The sequence below is a fragment of the Alexandromys fortis genome, unplaced genomic scaffold, assembly GCF_014885135.2.
Source record: "Alexandromys fortis isolate MF-2015 unplaced genomic scaffold, M_Fortis_MF-2015_v1.1 scaffold_56, whole genome shotgun sequence".
In the NCBI taxonomy this organism is placed as follows: Eukaryota; Metazoa; Chordata; class Mammalia; order Rodentia; family Cricetidae; genus Alexandromys; species Alexandromys fortis.
Window position 1 is genome coordinate 6,646,234 of NW_026067935.1, and position 21,011 is coordinate 6,667,244.

The 21,011-nt window shown below is 54.0% G+C and overlaps 1 protein-coding gene across 2 annotated transcripts in view; it reads left to right on the forward strand.

The window, feature by feature from the left end:
• Positions 1-2,878: 2,878 nt before the first annotated feature.
• Positions 2,879-21,011, forward strand: part of Abcb9 (ATP binding cassette subfamily B member 9) — a 33,084-nt gene continuing 14,951 nt past the window's right edge. Inside the window, exons 1-8 of one of the 2 annotated variants that reach the window (XM_050146624.1) lie at positions 2,879-3,034; positions 8,408-9,078; positions 14,376-14,490; positions 14,893-15,023; positions 15,870-16,075; positions 17,190-17,387; positions 18,460-18,588; positions 20,082-20,270. In XM_050146624.1, the coding sequence (XP_050002581.1) occupies positions 8,490-9,078; positions 14,376-14,490; positions 14,893-15,023; positions 15,870-16,075; positions 17,190-17,387; positions 18,460-18,588; positions 20,082-20,270 (1,557 nt within the window). In that variant the 5' untranslated portion in view covers positions 2,879-3,034; positions 8,408-8,489. The remainder of the gene's footprint in view (positions 3,035-8,407; positions 9,079-14,375; positions 14,491-14,892; positions 15,024-15,869; positions 16,076-17,189; positions 17,388-18,459; positions 18,589-20,081; positions 20,271-21,011) is intronic. The other variant, XM_050146623.1, reaches the window with a different exon arrangement.

Below are 21,011 nucleotides of genomic sequence, written 5' to 3' on the forward strand. Positions count from 1 at the left end.
CACTTGGGAGGCAGAGACAGGAGGAATCCTGTGAGTTCGAGGCCAGCCTGGTCTACAAGAATTAGTGCCAGGACAGGTTCCAAAGTTACAGTGAAGCCCTGTCTCAAAAAAAAAAAAAAAAACAAAACTGGTTGTGTGAGCTCCCTGTGAACNAGTGAAGCCCTGTCTCAAAAAAAAAAAAAAAAACAAAACTGGTTGTGTGAGCTCCCTGTGAACATCATGTGTCATGTTTCTCCAGTTGATGGGAAACTTTAAACTGGAGAAAAACTGCTCTACAACAGCGGGGGGGGGGGGGGAAGGTGGCTGTCCTGGCAGGCCTTGCTACATTGGACCCTCACCGTTCTACACTGCTGGTCACACAGAACTTCCTGCACAGAACTATCCCACTTTCTCTCCAATACGAAAACAGGCTCAGAGTCTCTTACTGGGGGCCACACAATGAATGAGATGTGGGCCTGGCTGGGTCACTCAAGCATTCAGAACCACCCATGCAAAACACTCTCTTCCAGTACAAGTGTCCGCTCGCCTTTGCTGTTAACACAAGCCGACAATTGAACTCTGCTCACGGGATGTAGGTGTTGGCCCTAATGCCCCTGTGTTTCCTCCCTGCTCCCAGATATTCTCTGATAGATGACTACTTATCAGTCCAGTTCCCCGTGAGCAGGCGTGGAGGGTTTTTCCAATCCCTTGCGATCGTTGCTTTTTGTCAACCAGATCTTAGCTCCTTCCCATGAATCCACCAAGAGAAGAAATTCCTACCGGACCAAACAAAAAACACAGCAAAACAAAAGCAACTTTGAAATCTGTATTCCAAATTCCCCTCCCAGGAGACTATCCCGTGAGACTAGCAGAGGCCATTTTCAATTCTGTGCTGGAGAATGGGTGGATGTGGGAAGACCTCTCTGGACCCTAAGCTCACTGCCCACTTTGATGGCTCAGATCAAACCACACGAACCCTTTCTATTCCTGGAATGGCCAGACTGTTTCCTACCCAGATCCCCTGATCCTCACGCACCCCGTTCTCTTGTGGCTTACTCTTTCAGCCCCATCACTGGGGTTTATTAATTTTGTTTTTTGCAGTACTGGTGCAGGAACCTGGGGCCTCGTGCACACTGACTAAGCAAGTGCCCTGCCACTGAACTACATCCCCAGCCCTGGCTTATTTATTGCACTTAATGGTGTCTAGCATCTTCATGTTTCCTGGTGGGTCTCCTGTCTGCTCCGCTCTGTCTGTTTTGCCCACTGCAGTACTCCTAGCACCCAGAATCACTCAGCATAGGTCATGTTCTAGTTAAGAGTTCCTATTGCTGTGATAAAACACCATGACCAAAAGCCACTTGGGAAGGGAAGGTTTTTTGTTTTTATTTTTGGTGTGTGTGTATTTGTGTGTGTTTCTTGAGACAGGGTTTCTCTGTAGCTGTCCTGGAACTCCCTCTGTAGACCAGGCTGGTCTTGAACTCCCAGAAGCGCCTGTCTTTGCCTCGAGTGCTGGGATTAAAGCGCCTGACTTGAAGGACACAAGTTAGGGCAGGAACTGAAGCAGAGGCCATAGAGGAACCCTGCTTGCTGGCTTGCTCTTCATGGTTTGTTTAGTCTGCTTTTTTTTTTTCAAGACAGGGTTTCTCTGTAGCTTTGGAGCCTGTTGCTCTGTAGACCAGGCTGGCCTCAAACTCACAGGGATCCATCTGCCTCTGCCTCCCAAGTGCTGGGATTAAAGGCATGTGCCACCAGCACCCAGCCCAGCCTGCTTTTTCAGAGCACCCAGGATCATGTGGCACTGCCCATAGTGGGCTAACCACCTACATCAGGAGACCAGTCTGATGGAGGCAATTCCTCAGTTAAAGTTTGTTTATTAAACTGCCCAGCACTGCCCACAAACGACTTTATTATTTCCCATAGAATGTGCTCCCTTCTAATAGGTACAATCTGCTTCCTACGTATATCGTCTGGTTCCATCACTAGACTGTGTCTCCAGAAGGGCAGAGATTTTGACTGGGTCCTCTTGGTTTCTTAAGAGACAGGGTCTGTGTTGCCCGGGTTGGCCCTGAGCTCCTCAGTGGAAATGACTCTTTCCTCAGCATCCCCAGTATCCGGGACTATAGACGCATAAAGCTATGCCCAGATCTCAGATGCTTAGAACGGCAAACGGTGTGCAGTAGGAGCTCGACAAAGACTTGTGGATAGATAGCTAATCGAAAGACTGAGGATGGTAACCCCACCATATCGTCCAGGGCTGGCAGGCTGTGCCTTCAAGGAAAAGAAGCCATTAAAGAGTATTTCTGTTCCTTGAATATGCGCTGAGGCCTGGTCCAAGTGCAGAGCATCGAGCCCTCAGGACCTAAAGTCAGGTGGTTTGCAGCAGGTGCTGAAGTTGTGAGTTCAGGTCCAGCCAGGGAGGTTCGACCCAGGAGACACCTATAGTCCCTTGCCACAGAAGCCCCGCCCCATTACAGAAAATCCGCCTACTCTAGCCTCACAAGGTGATCCACCCACCCTGGATGTCCCGCCTACTTCTGAAGCTCCACCTCATAGGCGGTCCTCCAGCATCTTAATCGAGAGCTCCGTCCCATCCCTGAGGCTCGGTCCCTATCCTCAGGGTGTCCCGCCCACTTCCCCTGAAGCTCCGCCCCTAGTAGTGCTCTCTTCCCGCCCATTTCTTCGGAGGTCCCGCCCTGTTCTGGAGACTCCGCCCCGACCTTCTGAGGTGTCCCCCTCTCTCCACTTTCCCGAGGCTCCGCCCTACCCAGGATGCCCCTCCTACTTTCCCTTGAGGCTCCGCCCAGCCCGGAGGCCTTGCGGGCGCCTGCCTCAGAGGCCCCGCCTCACCCAGGGTGTCCCGCCCAGTTGCCTGAGGCCCCGCCCCCGGCGCCGCCCGCCCGTCAGCAGGCGGCGGGGCTGGGCTCCGACCTTGTAGCGGCGCGTCGCCTTCGGCGTGCGGAGAGGACGGGTGCGCGGTGAGGACACGGTGAGAGGCGGGCTCCTGCGTCCCGGCCGGCCACGGCGTGTTCCCCTCCCACGTCTCACCTGGTGGCAGGTAAGGGCCGCCCCCAGCCCTGCGGCGCTCCGCATCGGGAAGCCGGCTGTTTTTGGCCCTTCTGCGACGCTGTCCGTAGGTACCCTGTGAGGAGCGTTTAGAGGAGCCCCTGGAGGCCCGGGGTTCGGCACGGAGCTGGCGGCGACCTCTGAAGGGCTGTGAACGCCAGGCCTAGCCTGGGCCGAGCCTTCCCTGCCGGCTAGCGGGCCTGTGAGGTCCCAGGGGCGCCTCCTTGCCAGCCTGCGTTAACTGAGATAGCTGCAAGCGCGGCTGACGCCTCCCTGCCCTCCGCCCCACCCCCTGGAGATGGGTGGCCTCCATGCCCCTGCTGCAGATGCGTGGGGACAGGTGTCAGAACCTGCTTGGTTTGCCACCAGGTTCCCCGAGGCCACCTGGCATCGCCCGACGGAGTGCCAGTCCCAGCAGTGGGATGTGGTGGGGCCGAGCAAGGGCGGGAGTCGGGATGGAGCCATGTGGACCCAGCCTGGGTGTGTCCTGTTCTCCAGAGACCCCAGAGCATCTAGGGCAGTCGGTACCAGCCCGAGAGCAGCGACCCGCCTCCCCAGGCCAGCAGAGTGAGGGGTGAATGGGAGCCACTTGAGCCGCCTGAGGCAGGACCTTTTTCCTGCAGTTCCTAATTACGCTGGGAGCGCCTTTCCTCCCCCGCCAACAGAGGGTAAAGTCTGGGCTTCCCTCGTGCTCTAATGGGCTTGGTGGCTGTGAGCCTCCGAGGGCACCGGGTCGGGGAACTGGGAGGTATAGGTACCAGGGAAGACCCAAGACTGGTAACTTGTGGTGGTGATGGTAGCTACTTCTCTCCTGGCTGTTCCTGACAACCCTTGCCCACACTGACAACCCTTGCCCAGCTGGAGGGAATCTCTACTGGGAAGAAAAGGCCTTTCTACAAGACTGCCTGTGCTTGGCATGGCGCTTAGTGGGAGAGTGCTTGCCTAGCAAGTCAGGCCTATAGTTCTACACCCAAAACAAAGCACCATCCTGGGGCGTGCTGGGGTCACTTGCCAGTCTTGTGCCATGCCTTAGCATTTGGGTCAAGGCAATGTACCCTGTCTTCCTGGCCCCTACTGGCCCCTGAGCAAGGCCTGCTCTGCCTCTGGCCACCATCTTGCCCTTGTCTCTTGGGCCATGCACATCACCTGTGTGCCCACAGTTTGCCCTCCAGTTCCACCTAGCTGTGCGTCCTCGGAGTCGGGACGGATGGAGGATAGGCATGTGGTTCCCAGCAGCCTCCCTGTCCTCCCAGCTTCCAGCCTTAAGTGCTGTGGTCATCCTCTCCGTTCTGCTGTGTGGAGTATTTAATGGCAGAGTAACCTGCCACCCTGCCCCCGCCCCACCCCAGGTCTATAACCTGCTCTGCCCTGATTTGGACTCTGCTCCCTGGGGGCTTAGAGGAGATGGATGCAGCTCCTGGGAGGGAGGGTACCCTAGGTTCTGTGGTGCTCTGCCCGGAGTACCCCAGACGCTTCCCCTTCCTCCTTCCCAGGCTTTTGTTTTTGCCTCCTGCTGAAGGGCTTCAGCTAGCCTGTGGTGCCGACATCTGGAGTGTTCTCTCCAGTGGACATGGGCACATGTAGCTCCCAGGTGGGCAGCTGGCTACCTGGGCTGTCGGATTGTCATGAAGGAATCTCCACGGACTGACAGAGGTTAGCTGGCTAGCTTCTGGGCTTCCGGCTAGCTGCCCTTCTCCGGCTGGTCCTCTGTCTCACTCCTGGCCCCTTCCTAGGGGCCGTGGAACCCCGGTGCCCACCGCAGGAAGGCAGCAGCTGGATACCTGGCAGGCCCTGTGAGATCAGCCCTGGCCTGGCAGAAGGCCTGGGTGGCGCTGGGCCAGGAGCTTCCCTCCTTGGGCTCCGAGCGGAGCTCACCCACTCATGCTCCCTGAGGCGTCTGCATTGCAGCAGACTGAGCCCAAGAGCTGCGTTGGCAGCTCCGACCCAGCAGGGATGGAGGAAGGCCTGGGCACGGGTGCCTGCCTGTCTCATCTCTTCTCTGCACTAACCCCACTTGGCCCTGGCTCCCTTTGGAAAGGCAGATGCTGACTAATCAAGCCATAGCTCTGACACATAACTCAAATCTGCCTGGCACTGATGGGGCCATCACCCTCCCTGCCCTCTCTGCATGCCAGACACACACCCCTCTTAGCAGCTTCGGGGGCACATCCACCTGGGAGAAACTGCCATCAAGTATAGAGTTGTGGAGCACAGATTTTGGAGTTCTGCCTAGCTGTGTGACCTGAGGCAGGTCACTTGACCTCTCTGTGCCTCAGGTATCTAAACTAAAATTAGAATACATTTCATGGGAGTCTTGCATCAATGTATGGAAATTACTTAGAGCAGTGCCTTGCTCATGTTCCTACCAGAGGATGCCAACTCATGATTGCCACCTCTGCTTCTTGACTGAGCCCTCCAGTGATGCCCACTATTTTCCTTAAAGGAACACATCCTGTTCATGTCGGTTGCATTCAGAAGTTACTGCTTTGCTGTTTACCAGCTGTGTGATCTTGGACAAATTCTCAACTTCTCTAGGCCTCATTTTCTCAATGTGCTGCACAGAGAAAATGACGGTGCAAACCTCACAGAGTCATCTCGAGGATACTCTAACGCATGCAGAGCAGGTGGTGGAGTCTTGGCTCATTCCATAAGCGTGCGATGCAATTGTTAGATGCCTGCTGCATGTCAGGCGTGCACTGCACACAGGCAAGGACCCTGGTGCGGGAGTCCTTCACACAGGGGCTCCTGTCCTGCTTTGTTTTGGGCCCATGTTGACTGAGTGCCTTGAACAGGTGACTTTGTCTCCCCATGCCTCAGTTTCCCCAGTTGTAAATGGATACAGCCTCATGTATAAGGTTAGATCACACTACAGCTCAAAGTCAGTCCCCATGGTGTGGCCACCAGAACTATGGAGGAAAGGTACCGCTCAGGTCGGGTCTCCTGTCACTCATTGTGGCCCCCTCTTAGGAAGATCTGATCAGGAGATAGTACTTGGGGTCACCCCCAGTCTGTCCTAAACCTACCTTAAACAAACACCTGAGGCCACAAGACCCACACCCCAGAGTCCCTGAAGCTCCGGGCCCTCCAGCCTCAGTGAGTCCTCAGGGGCTCTGTGGGAGGAACTCAAGCGGCGTGGCGTGAACAGCAAAATCCAGAGAAAGACACGGGGATCTAGGCGAGGGAGTGAGGGCCAACCTAGGCTGAATGTGAGGACTCTGGAAACTTCCAAGCAGACACAAAGGCCTCTGGGTTGCCATGGAACTTGAGAAGGGAAAGGTGAGTCGAGATATAGCGTGCGCAGCTCTCAGCAGTGGCTAGTGTGTGCCAGCCGTGCCAGGCCTGGTGCCCACGCACTGAACTTCACCACCACCTGTGCAAACGCAACGGTTGAGACTGGCCATCTGTTGAGCTCTGCTAATCTCATTGGTGACAAAGTCCTCCAGGGGATCCTCATCCCCACCCGCCTTCACTGCCCGAGTCCTTACCTTCAACTACAAGGGGCTCTGGCCTTCTGTTCCACCTGTCCAACGTGCCTTCCCCCATATACCCTTGGGGCAATTCCTCTCTCCCTCTGTCTCTCTCTGTTTCTCTGTTTCCATGTGTGTGTGCGCATGCACACACACTGGACATTACAAGGGCCTCATACTTGTAATGAGTAAAGCAAGAACTCTATCTCTGAGTTGATCTAAACTTTCTTTTCTCTCTCTTTTTTTTTTTTTTTTTTTTTTTTTTTTTTTTTGGTTTTTCGAGACAGGGTTTCTCTGTGGTTTTGGAGCCTGTCCTGGAACTAGCTCTTGTAGACCAGGCTGGCCTCGAACTCAAAGAGATCCGCCTGCCTCTGCCTCGAGTGCTGGGATTAAAGGCGTGTGCCACCACCGCCCAGCTCTCTTTTATTTTTGATACTAAGTCTCACTGAGTTGCCCAGGCTAGCCCTGAACTTGCGATTCTCCTGCCTCAGCTTCTCTAGTAGCTAGAATTACAGGCCTATGCCACCAAGCCTGGCTCCCTCTCCTCTTTTGAGTCTTGCTCAAATGTCACCCCCCTGTTTACACCTCTCTCTCTGTCACACACCTTTGTTATCATTCAGCACCAGCTGTCTTTGTTTTATTTACTTATATTTTATGTGTATGGCTATTTTGCCGATATGTATGGGGTACCATGTGCATTCAGTGTCCACGGAGGCCACAGAAGGATGTTGGAGCCTCTGGAACTTGAGTTATAGACAGTTTTGAGTTACCATGTGGGTGGTAGGAATCAAAGCTGGGTCCTCTGGAAGAGCAGCCAGTGCCCCCAACCTCTACGCCATCTATCCAGCCCCTCAGTCCCTTTTTAATCTCCCTCCTGTACTGGCAGTCGTTTTCATAGGGCAGGGATCCTTGTGGTTGGTCTTGGGTTTTGTGTTTCTCTTTGTGGTAGTAGTGACGGTAGATGTGTGTGCACATGCATGTGTGCTTCCAAGGTTGATGTGTCTTCCTCCATTGCTCTCCACATTTTAAAAATATATTTATGTCTGTATGAGTTTATTGTGCACTACATGCATGCAGGAGCCTGTGGAGTCTAGAAGGGAGAAGATCCCTTGGAGCTGGAGATACAGGTGGTTGTGAACCACCTGATGTGGGTGCTGGGTCCTCGGCAAGAGCACCGTTAACAACTGCTCTTAACAGTGGGCATCTCTCTAGCCCTCCACCTTGCGTTGAGAGATAGGAGCTCATCGATTCTGCCTGGTCAGTAAGCTCCAGGGACCCACTGTCTCTAGCGCAGCTCCCCACCCCACCCTGGAGACTACAGAAGAGTGTGTCCCTCTGTGTCTGGCTTGTGTGGGCCCTGCATTTAACTCAGATCCCCACACTCACACAATTGCTTTGCCCACTGAGACATCTCCCTAGATGCCATTTTTCTGTTTTGCTTTTTAAATGAGGGTATGTATGTCTCTGTAATCAAGGATAGCCTTAAACTCAATCTCAGTGCAGCCTCCTGCCTCGGTTTCTGAAGTGGAGTGTGGGAATTATGGGCCTGAGCCACCATGCCTGACTCAATTTTTTTTTTCAAGACAGGGTTTCTCTGTAGCTTTGGAGCCTGCCCTGGAATTCACTCTGTAGACCAGGCTGACCTCAAACTCACAGAGATCACCTGCCTCTGCCTCCCAAGTGCTGGGACTAAAGGTGTGTGCCACCACCACCCAGCAACCTGGTTAAATTTTTGCTCATTCTAAATCCCAAACACAAAGAACAGGATACTAAATAGACATTCCTTACACGAGAATAACTTCCAGCACCCCAGGAAATCTCTGCTCACCAGACTGGCTTGGGGTCCTGCAGCCTGGGAACACACTCATACCTCTTACCCTGATCTTCGTGTTGCCCAGCAGGTGTGGCCTTGCCCAGCAGACGATGATGGCCTTGCCCCGGTGAGCTACAGCCTGCTCCCATCACCCACCAGCCAGCAGGATGCGACTGTGGAAGGCAGTGGTAGTGACGCTGGCCTTCGTGAGCATGGACGTCGGTGTGACCACGGCCATCTATGCCTTCAGCCACCTGGACCGCAGCCTGCTGGAAGACATCCGACACTTTAACATCTTCGACTCGGTGCTGGACCTCTGGGCTGCCTGCCTGTATCGCAGCTGCCTGCTGCTGGGGGCGACCATCGGTGTGGCCAAGAACAGCGCTCTGGGGCCACGGCGCCTGCGGGCCTCGTGGCTCGTCATCACCCTCGTGTGCCTCTTCGTGGGCATCTATGCCATGGCCAAACTGCTGCTCTTCTCAGAGGTGCGCAGGCCCATTCGGGACCCGTGGTTCTGGGCGCTCTTCGTGTGGACCTATATCTCGCTGGCCGCCTCCTTTCTGCTATGGGGGCTGCTCTCTACTGTGCGGCCGGACGCTGAGGCCCTGGAGTCCGGAACTGAGGGCTTCCATGGGGAGGGTGGGGCCCCTGCTGAGCAGGCATCCGGGGCCACACTACAGAAGCTGCTGTCATACACCAAGCCTGATGTGGCCTTCCTAGTTGCCGCCTCCTTCTTCCTCATCGTTGCAGCTCTGGGTAAGTGGGGTCTTGGATCTGGCCCACCCTGAGCGCACCTCAGGATGCTCAGCAACCTCTTTTCCCTCACAAACGTGCTATTACTTAGGTGGTTCACATCTCCCAGAGATCCAGAAAGAATGGGTATGGGATCTTACCTTGTCATCTCAACACCTGAGAGGTTGAGGCAGGGGGATTGTTGAGAGTTAGTGGCCAGCCTGGGCAAATAGTAGGATCATGTTTCAAAAGTACAAAGAAAATAAGAAGAAAACAACAATAACAATAACCAAACCCCTCCCCCTACCAGTCTCCACCATCCACCACCTCCCACCCAAAAAAAACCTAGCTGGACAGTGGTGGTGCACACCATTGAACCCAGCACTTGGGAGGCAGAGGCAGGTGGGTCTCTGAGTTCAAGGTCAGCCTGGTCTACAAAGCAAGTTCCAGGACACCCAGAGCTGTACAGAGAAAGCCTGTCTCAAAAAACAAAACAAACAAACAAACAAAAAACCCAACAGCAGCAACAAGAACAAAACAAAGATATGGAAAGGCAGAAACTGTGCCGTGTGCTTCCCTAATTCTACCCGATTGCCCTGTTGTCCTGCCCTTGGTTAACCACAGGTTATTAGAGGCTCCACGTGGACAGGAGACCGTTGATTCCCTCACCCGTGTGTACATGCATATGTGCTCGTGTGTGGACATAGAGGTCAGAGGTCAACCTGAGTATTGGCCGCAGCAGCTGTCATTTGATTTTTGAGACAGGGTCTTTTTTTTTTTTAAATTATGTATACAATATTCTGTCTGTGTGTATGCCTGCAGGCCAGAAGAGGGCACCAGACCCCATTACAGATGGCTGTGAGCCACCATGTGGTTGCTGGGAATTGAACTCAGGACCTTTGGAAGAGCAGGCAATGCTCTTAACCGCTGAGCCATCTCTCCAGCCCCTGTGGCTTATATNCAGACCCCATTACAGATGGCTGTGAGCCACCATGTGGTTGCTGGGAATTGAACTCAGGACCTTTGGAAGAGCAGGCAATGCTCTTAACCTCTGAGCCATCTCTCCAGCCCCGAGACAGGGTCTTTCACTGAACCTGGAGCTCACTGATTGGCTAGAGGAGCTGGCATTATCCCAGGGATCCTCCTGTCTCTGCCTCCCCAGCAGCGGGATTATTGTTATCGCTACATGATGCCTTGGCCAGCTTTTGCACATGGGGAGCATCTCCCCAAGTCCTAGTCCCCTCTGATGCTTTTGGCGTTTCCCAGAATAACTCCCAGCATACAGATTGCACTGCCTCCCCACCCCTGCACGTTGTTTGCTTGGGGTTTTGTTTTTTTCCCCCACTTAATGGCTTCTAGACATTTCTTACAACGGGACCTCATTATTTTCTTCAGCTGCATAGAATTCTACAGTGTGGAGGCTGTAGCATGCATAGATTTTTTCCCCCATCTGCCTCCTGTTGTATGAACTTGTCTCATGTGCCTAGATGGAACTGAAGGGTAAAGTATGTCTTGATTTGAAAGTGAACTGTCTGGTACTGTAGGTCTGGTCCTCTGCCCCAGCGTGGGCAGGAAGGAGGTATTACAAGGTTGCACCGTGTCCCAGGTGGGAGCAATCATACAAGCCTTTGAGGAGCTGTAAAATTCAAAGCATACATCCCCATGATGTTGGGGTCAATGAGCTAAGAAGATAAAACGCCCCAGACAGACCCACGCACGTGGGAAGCACACTGACCTTGAGTGACCGAGCATCAGGCTGACCTTTCCGGTTGACCTTTCTTCTGCACTTGCATCACAGCCCTGGCTTCTCTCCGGACGCCATCTTGGGTTCTTCTGACTGGCCTTTGTGTGCCCTTCAGTCACTGTTGGTGATATTGCCAACTCTGACTCACTCCAGGTCCTGATCCCTGGCACCAGATGTCACTCCATTATCTTGTCCCTGTGCCCACGGTGGACCTGTGGCTTGCTGTGACATGCCCCAGGGGTACAGCTGTCCTACAGTGCCACTGAGTTCTGGCAGCCTTCAGGGTTCCATCAGGCCAAGGGCTCAGTCCGAGTCAGGCTCCAGCAGGACCGATTCTGACAAGCTGAGCCTGTTTCTCACCCTGCAGTGGGATGTGGGGACAAGCAGGGCACCTGGCCAGGTGCGGAGTAGGTGTGAGGCACCGTGAACACGAGTCTTCAGTCCACAGTCTGTGCTGACCCTTTCTGTACCCTCATGGCCTACACACAAAAAGAAAAGCCCCCAGCCACCAAGTGGGGAAGTGTTCAATGCACCCCTGCCTCTCTGTTTCATCTGTTTGAGACAGGTTCTCACTGTATAACCCTGGCTGTCCTAGAACTCTGTAGACCAGGTTGGTTTTGAACTCACTGAGATAGAGATCTGCCTTCCTCTGCCTCTCAGGTGGGGAGATTAAAGGCATGTGCCACCACCGCCTGGCTTTTTTTTTTTTTTGGGAATTTTTCGAGACAGGGTTTCTCCGTAGTTTTTGGTTCCTATCCTGGAACTAGCTCTTGTAGACCAGGCTGGCCTCGAACTCACAGAGATCCGCCTGCCTCTGCCTCCCGAGTGCTGGGATTAAAGGCATGCGCCACCATCGCCCGGCCCTGGCTTTTTTTTAAATCACATTTTTATTTATTCATTTGGGGAAGGGGGCTGGTTCAGCGCATGCTGTGCCCTGTGAGTGGAGCTCAGAGGACCACTTAAGAGAGAGTCAGTTCTCTCCTTCCACCGTGTAGGTCCTCAGGTTGTCAGGCTTGGTGGCAAGAGCTTTACCCACTGATCCATCTCACCAGCCCAGGATTCTTTTCTGTTTGTTTTCGAATTTATTTTGTGTCTGTGGCACCTGTGTGGGCACATATGGAGGCCAGAGGTCGACGTTAGCTGTCTTCTTCAGTCGCCCTCCACATTATCTCTTGAGGCAGGGTCTCTCATTGAACCTGGAGTTCAGCGGTCCAGCTGGGATCGCTGGCCAGCGAGCTTCGGGATCAGCCTGCCTCTGCCTCCCCAGTGCTGGAGTCGCAGGCGTCTGCCACCAAGCTCAGCTGTTTATGTGGGTGCCAGGGTCGGACCTCGGATTCTCGCGCTTGCATGATAAGCACTTCACTCACTCATTAGCTCTTGTTTATTTGTTGTTTTCACACAGGACCTCATGTGTCCCAGGCTGGCCTTGAACTCCTGATCTTCTGCCTCCACTTCCCAAGTGGAGACTATAGGCATGTGCTATACCTACCATACCTGCTTATTTTTGCTATTTGAAACAGGGTCTTATGTCACTGAGGCTGACCCTCCACTTCTAATCCTCCTGCCTCAGCTCCCAAGCACTGTAAATCAGGATTCTTCCACTGAGTTTCTTGGCATTTCAACTAACTGTATAGAAATGTGGGCACGCGATGAGCATGTAACTGCTGGGCGCTCCAGTCACCGCCTCTGTAGAAAGAAGTCATTTCCACAAATAGCAAGAACAAAAATACCAAAGCCATAAGAACACCGGGTGACATTTGGGACTTGGAGGAGATGAGGGAGCAGATGTCTGAGGTAAGATGTGTTCTAGGCAGAGGGTTACTGTGCACAGGTCCTGAAACAGAAGGCACCTGGTTGTTAACATGGCAGCCAAGGCTGCAAGGCTGGAGCAGAGAGAGCTGGGGCAGAAGCCATGAGCCATTGCAAGGACCTTGGCTCTTTCTTGCTCTAGGTGAGTTGGGAATAAATGGACCATGTTGAGAGGGACAGGATCTGAGTGAATTTTATAGTGGGGAGCAATCCCTGGGACACCAGGCAAGATGGGCAACTCAGAGCAGAGTGGGACCTGCCTAGGCAGCAACAGCAGTCAGATTTGAGAAATTAAGCCCGGTGTAGGATTTGGATTGTCCATGATGCTTACAGATTTCCTCAGAAGGGTTTGCAGTATACCCCCAGCACTCAAGACCACACAGCCCACCATCATCGGAGCTCACTGATGGTTTCTTCCCTATGAGTAAACTGAGGCGGAGCTGCAGCTGTTAAAATCCAGCTGTGGCTGGAGACCCCATCTAGCTAGAGCCAGATAGCCTGCTCCAGGCTCCTGCTTCATGTCCAGCAGAGGGCGCCAGAGCCGCACGGAAGGGCAAGGTGCAGTTCTGTAAGAACCTACCTTGTGTCCAGCCTCAAGCCTGGCTTAGCCTGTGCAAAGAGCTTCAGGGAAGACACCCAGAGGAACCAGGCACCCAACCTCGAGGGCCCATGCTTCTGTACCAAACATTTTTGTGAAGGTGGGCATTCCAGATTCTTGGGAAGCAGGCGTTTTAGCACAGCATTAATCTGACAGCCTTGGAGCTTGTCAGGGCTGGAGTAGCCAAGAGCAGGGCATTCCCAGTGCTAAAAATAAAAGGTGCTGCCAGGTTTGGTGTCCGGTGTGGGTTGCTGTCTGCATCCAAGGTGAGCAAGGCTGTGCCCTTGGAGAGAGGAACTGTGTCCCCCAGCAGCTACAGGAAAGGAAGGGCAGGGCTTTGAGATGCTCATCCCAGCTTCCGAGGAAAACATACCTCAAAGCCCCACCTCTTACATATGTGATCTATAACATGAATGAACTTGGGTTGAATCTCAGCCATTCTCCTTCCTTGCTCTGGGACCAACTGAGTCAGCTGGTTGAAGATCAGGAAGCCTGTGGGTGAGGAATCACCCTGCCAGATGCAGAGCTCCACCCCTCAGAGGGGAGGGACCAGCACGGTCTGGAGTCAGAATAGCAAGGTCTTCCTGGTTCTAGAAGGTAGACTCTCCACCCAGACGAATGAAATCACCTTTGGCATCCTCTCAGCTGATGATGAGCTGTGTGGAATGGGTGATGGCAGGACCTGTGACGGGCTCTACTCTGGAGGGAGTGAGGTGGCTTCATGTGCTCCATGCCCAGGTGTCGTCGACGTCAGCTCGGGCCATGTAGATGGGTCACAGTGTTTTCTATGAAGGGGAGTGGCTGTTAGTTTTCTTCTCTGGGTTGAACTTGGCTCACCATTGAGAGTACAGCCCATCATGGGGGAAGTCATGACGCAGGCACATGAGGCGGCCGGTCACATGGCATCCACAGTCTGTAAGCAGAGATGAACGCTGGTGCTCGGCTTCTCTGTTTTATTCAGTCACGGAATACTGGAGCCCACATTTATGGTGTGTCTTCCCACCACAGCTAATCCTGTCTAGAAACTCCTTCACGGCCATGCCCATGATAATTAAATCCCATCGAGTTGACAGATTAACCACTGTAGAGGCAAGCAGGCACTGGCAGAATAGACCATGGGTTGGATGAGCAACCTGTGTGCTCCCCCTGAGCCCGTCCTGTCTCCCCCAGGTGAGACCTTCCTGCCCTACTACACAGGCCGGGCCATCGACAGCATTGTGATCCAGAAGAGCATGGACCAGTTCAGCACAGCCGTCGTCGTCGTTTGCCTGCTGGCCATTGGCAGGTAGCCACCCAACCCAGGAGGGAGGGCAGCAGGGTGCAGGAGCAGCTCAGCACCATGGCAGCATCCCAGAGTAGCTTTGAACCCTTTGGTTGGGCCACACCTTAAAGCCACACTCTTGTCTCTGAAGATGGCACCAGTCCCTGGGGATATGCTTTCCCTCCCTGCCTGGTTTGAGCATATGCAGGCCAAAGGACTAGCTTCCTATGCTGTTCTAGAAGGATCTGCTGACAGTGTTGAGTCCCTCACCCTTGCTAAGGGACTTACTGGGGAGTGAGAGGGTCTAGACTCCAATGCCATCCCCTACAGAGTGGCCTGTCCTCTCTCCTTTGGGGGAGGGTCAGTGGGTGGTGGCTGCTGCCTGCCGGAAGGACACCGGCTATACCGTCTCTCATCTGCAATCAGCTCATTGGCCGCAGGTATTCGGGGCGGCATTTTCACCCTCGTATTTGCCAGACTGAACATTCGCCTCCGGAACTGTCTTTTCCGCTCCCTGGTGTCACAGGAGACAAGCTTCTTTGATGAGAACCGCACAGGTTGGTCCCTCCTGGGGACTTTGGGTGTCCAGGGAGAGCTAGCTTTTTGTGGGACCCAACAGCAGCATGGCTTGCTCTGCTAGCCCTTCCTATGGTCCAATTCAGGGTGGAGCCCTGGGGTGTAAAAACACCTGCGGAAGTTTTGGGGTGAGCTGTGGTTACCACAGGACCCTGACCAGGCCACTTAAGGTCTCTGCTGTGGCAAGGCCTCTCAATGGGTGCCAGTTCAGTCTGAGAGTGGCCTGCAGATAGGAGGAGCCCAGGTGGGGCAAGGAACAAGAGACCAGCCCAGTCCTGTCCCTTGGGGCCTGTTCCCCACCCCGTCAGCACACCTGATGGCTGTTGCAAGGCCCCTGGCCCAGTACTCCACATTGTGTGAGACACCTGCCGTGTGTTCCTCTCCAAGCTCAGGTGGCTATTTCTAAGGCGGGCATGGAGGGTGTTTACCCATTCTTGCCAGTGACTGCTGGCAGAAATAAGTTTGAAATCTCTCTGTGATGAATGTGTGGTACCAAGCTGGCCCTTCTTAGCTGACATTCAGCTGCTGTTCCCACTCAGAGGGGAGGCAAGATGTTGCAACCGTATGTGGTGGCCTACACCTGTGATTCTGTCAAGGCCAGCCTGGGCTACTTGAGACCTGGCATCAAATAAAACAAAGAAAAAAATGGTACTAGGGGCTGGGTCTAGCTCCCTAGCCTTCCAGAAGTGCCCTCTATCATTCCCAGAAAGCATGACAGGAAAGATGTGATTCACACTGCCCATCTCAGAAGCCCTTAGAGTCCCCTGTGCCCACCCTGGCAGCTCTGGGCTTCCTTGCCGCAGAGGGCTGAGCAGCCTGTGTTCCAGGGGACCTCATCTCCCGCCTGACCTCCGACACCACCATGGTCAGCGACTTGGTCTCCCAGAACATCAACATCTTCCTGAGGAACACGGTCAAGGTCACAGGTGTGGTGGTCTTCATGTTCAGCCTGTCCTGGCAGCTTTCCCTGGTCACCTTTATGGGCTTCCCCATCATCATGATGGTGTCCAACGTCTACGGCAAGTACTACAAGGTAGGCGCCACCCGATCCCCAGGCAGGCAGTCAGTACCTGTGTCTGCTTCAAGAGCCTTGGGGGCTAGGCAAGGCTGTTAGGAAATAATATGCGTTCATTTGTGCCTTCATTTGGTCATCTGGCATTTCCTGAGTGCCAACTGTGTCCAGCACTGAGAAGCAGTGAAGTAGGCCCCACCTTCAGAGCTCATGTCAAGTGACAGCTGGCCTCAGGTCATGGTAATCACAGCAGTGGTATCAGCCGGTCATGGTGGCTCACACCTGCAATCCCAGCACTTGGGCTTGAGGACCGCCACTCCAAAGCCTCCAAAGCAGAGAGGCAGGTGGCTGTGAGTGGGGGGTGGCTGCCGGGACCTGAGGAGAGCGGACGGTCTCAGGACTGCACACACGGGGCTCTGTGGTAGGGTGTGGCTGTTGGGTAGGTGATGGGATGCAGGGAAAGTGACAGGTGATGAGTGCAGAGGTTGACTCGGTTTCAAGGGGGATGGTGACTTGGGCCTTGCTTGTAATCTAGTATGAGGCCTCTGCAGTCTGCTCTGCCACTGCCTGTTAACTGGGCTCACTCTCCCTGGCTCCTAGATTTGTGGGAGCTCCAGAGCTGAGTTCAGACATGCAAGTCTAGGCCCCTAGACAGGCTCAGGCGCCGCTGGGGAAGGGACTCAAGAGCAGGAGCTCCAGGCCAGCTAGTGGGTCTCTGTTCCTGGCTCTGGGACTCTCCCCTGTGCAAACACGTTTCCTTCGACCTCCAGCCTTGGAAAAGGCCATCTCTCCTCAGCTCTGGTCATGGATTCCCCACTAGTTTCTCACTGGGAAAAGTAAAAGGTTGGGATGGAGCCGTTCCCTTCCCTGTCCCTGCCCTCACTTTGCTGCAGTATTGCTGGCCTCAATCTCTGCCCACCTCAGGCACCACCTCCAAGTGGGTGGAGCCTTGAAGAAATTAGCCATCTAAAAAAAATGACCCAGCCCTCAGAAAGGGCACCCCAAGAGCTCCACTGAGGTCTGCTCTCGGAGTCTGCCCTATCAGAAGGAAGTGGGGCTGGGGCTGGGGCAGGCAGTTGGGATGGAGGTGGGTCCAGGAGGGTAGTGAAACTGTCCTGCCCATTCCTATCCACAGAGGCTATCCAAGGAGGTCCAGAGTGCCCTGGCCAGAGCCAGCACCACAGCCGAGGAAACCATCAGCGCCATGAAGACCGTGCGCAGCTTCGCCAATGAGGAAGAGGAGGCGGAGGTGTTCCTTCGCAAGCTGCAGCAGGTGTACAAGCTGAACAGGAAGGAGGCGGCGGCCTACATGTCCTATGTCTGGGGCAGCGGGGTACGTGTGGTCAGATGCCAGGGGTGAGGGGATGGGCATCCAGATAGGGAGCCCTGCTTGGGTAATAGTCTGGGTCCCCACATGTGGGTGTCAAACCATCTGAGAGTCTTTCCTGGAAAGACCACAGTGGCCTTCAGAGGCCTCTGCCGGTTTCTGTGTGAAGTGGCAGGCAGGGAGACCTTGCTTCCCCAGTCTAGCTATGGCCCAACCTAGGTTTCAGCCGGTTTGTCCCTGTCTCAGTAGCCTAGGAGGTGGGAACTGGGCCATCCCAGGAGTGGTGGGAGCAGGGAGGTGCAGTTTCGTGGGAGGAAGGAGCTAGAGGGGTACAGGGGAGCCAGGAGGCAGGGACTATTCAAACGACACTACCTGAGACACCCCCTAAAAATGCCAGTCAAGCAAAAGAGAAGGGACAAGCTCAGCCAGCTGCCAAGTCTTTCTGCCAATTCTTGCACAGTAGGGCTCTTGGGGTGGGGAAGGGTTGCTAGGGATCCTGGGTAGGTTGTGGGTTGTCTCATCTCCCAGACCTTCCTTCCTCAAAGACTATAGCAGGGGGTCCCTAAGATTGCCCTTCAGGAGCCTAGTTAAGGGAACAAAAAGTTCTCACTGTCCAGCCTCTGCCTGGCTGCTGTGTAACCTTAATTGGTGCACCAACTTCTCTGATCCATGCTCTTTGCAATGAAGACTGCCTGGCCCAGCAGAGGAACTTGAGGGTGGCATGTGCCAGCCAGGGCCTTACAAAGAAAGCCTTGTGCTGCTGCCAAGCCCACAGCCTGCTCCAGTCAGGGGCCTTTGTAGGGGTTGCTGGTGGGGGGAGGGGGAGGGGTTATGAGTGACAGGTGGGACAATGAAGTTTTCCATTTGAGGCAGAGTCTACAGAGCCCTTAAGGCTGCCTTCCAGCACCCAGTGAGATGGCTTAGTGGGAAAAGACACTTGTCACCAAGTCCAGTGACTTGAGTTCCAAAAGAAGCTACTCTCCTGTTCCCCCTCACAAGGTTGGGGGCACAGTAGAGGGCAGGGCTCTGGGCAGCTACGGCCTGGGAACATAACCCAGGGCCTCTCCCCTCTGTGCAGCTCACACTCCTGGTGGTCCAGGTCAGTATCCTCTACTACGGGGGCCACCTTGTCATCTCGGGGCAGATGAGCAGCGGCAACCTCATCGCCTTCATCATCTACGAGTTTGTCCTGGGAGACTGCATGGAGGTGAGGGGAGCCAGGGGAGGGGAGGGTGCGCAGTGCATGCAAGATTGCATTCAGACCCATCTCAAACAAGGTGCTTATGATATACCAATGCTAGAGAAACAAGCTGTGAACCAGGACATGTGATGTCACTGTTGGAACACACAGGCATAGCAAGTGTGTACTGTGTAATGACATCACTGTGTGAACACACGGGCATAGTATGTACCATGTGCTCACACTGTCTTCACAGCAATCATGTGCTCTGTTGGTGTGAACTTATGTCCCCAAGATGGACACTGTTACAGCACCTAAGGGACTAAGCACAAGACCAGGCAGGCATCCTCCGCTCAGACTGTGCCACCACTTCTTGCTGTGTGAGGTGGGCATTCTCTGTTCTTCTGAGAGAAGCTACCTCATTGCCAACAGGTGCTCAGAGAAGAGCCCTGCTGTTACAGCTGCACTTAGAACGGTGTGTTTGCAGCCAGAGAGATGGATGCAGAGTATTCATTAGAACCCATGTAAAAGTCCAAGTAGGGCCAAGGCTATGGCTCCCTTGGTAGAGCGCTTGCTGAGCATGGGTAATTCCAGGTTCTATCCCCAGCCCTGAATCAAGGAGGCTTGCTGGTGTGGGCCTCACCACAGCCCTGGAGGGGTACAAGCAGGTTAGGTCTGGGACCTTTGACTTGAGTGGGAGGCAAAGTGGGGAACTAACACTTGACAGCTTGGGCATCAACTCAGAGTCCCCAGCACTGCAACTGGGATACCTCTGAGACTCTTTGCTATCACCAGCGTTGGGGAGCCCAGGCTGGCCATACCATGACTATCCCTTTATAGACTTTCTTTCCCTCCCCAATGCCTTGACATGGTGGGCATACCTTTAATACTGGCAGCAGAGACAGATGGGTCTCTGTGAGCCTCAGGACAGCCTGGCCAGATTGTAAAATCCTGTATGAAAGAATCCTCTTCAACCACATATTGAGTTGTTTGAGACCATCCTGGGCTGCGTGAGGCCCTGGAAAAACAATTGCCAGACTTTAATCCTAGCATTTGGGAGGCAGAGACTGGCAGATCTCTGGGAGTTCGAGGTCAGCCCTGGGCTACATAGCAAATTCCAGAACAGGCATACATAAACCCTGACTTTAAAAAAAAGAAAGAAAGAAAGAAAGAAAGAAAGAAAGAAAGAAAGAAAGAAAGAAAGAAAAGACTTGATTCTCACTCTGCCACGCTTACCACACACACCCTCTGCATGGCATGCAGCATTCAGCATAGTGGCAGTAGAATCAACAAGACCAGCCCTGGGCCCTGGGTCCTAATGCTGGGTCACAGGGGCATCACTTTTTCATACCACCTTCATTTTTTCATGATCACTGTCTGCTGTACCAGCAGGTGGCATCTAGGGGTCCCCTGCATCTCCTTCAAAGCTGCAGTTCTGTCCTGGGACTCCCCACACCCCATTACTGGTGAGTGTCAGGAACGGACTGTCAGTGGGACCAGGGTGTATGTCTTTCTTGCAGTCAGTGGGCTCCGTCTACAGTGGCCTGATGCAGGGAGTTGGGGCCGCTGAGAAGGTGTTCGAGTTCATCGACCGGCAGCCAACCATGGTGCATGACGGGAGCTTGGCTCCTGACCACCTAGAGGGCCGGGTGGATTTTGAAAACGTCACCTTCACTTACCGCACTCGGCCCCACACACAGGTCCTTCAGGTAAGAACGACTCAGGGCCTGCCAGGACCATCCTTCCTACATCTTGGTTGTGTGGCCAGGAGCAAGTAAGGCCAGTCCCTGGGCTCCATTGAGGAAACCTACCCTTAACTGAACTCCAGGAAGACCTGTTAGAGAGGGCTAGACAATGCTCAAGTAGAGGGTCTGCCTAGCGGGCTTCCATCCCTAGTGCCAAAAAAAGGATTGTGTGTGTTGGGGGAGAGGGGGCTCTTCAGTCACTAATCAGAAGCGGATTGGTGGGACCAGAGGTGTGCTGTAGTCATGGAACACAATCAGAAGCTCAGCGAGTAGTGAATCTGGGCTCTGCTGAGGAGAGGGGTAATGACAGACAAGCAGGACTTCTCAGAAGTGACCTTTGAGTAAGACCTGTCCAGGAAGCAGGAGCTGAGCAGGTGGCTCTCTGCAGAACACACTCCAGCAAAGGAGCCACTGAGCCAGTCCTGGTGCTCCGGCTTGTCATCCCAGCTACAGAGGAGACCCAGGGCAGGAGGACCACAAGTCAAGGGCCCCCTGGGCTGCAGAGCAATGAGTGCCAGGCCAGTTAGTGAAAGGAGGGCTGGACTAAATTCCACCTTTTGGGAGTCTGCAACAGGAGGATTGCCACTAGTTTAAGGCTGGCCTGGGCTGTATAGGAAGTTCTAGACTGCCCAAGGCCCCAGTATGGAGATGTAGCTCAGTGGGTGAGATTTTGGTTAGCACACATAAGGCTCTGGGTTCAATCCC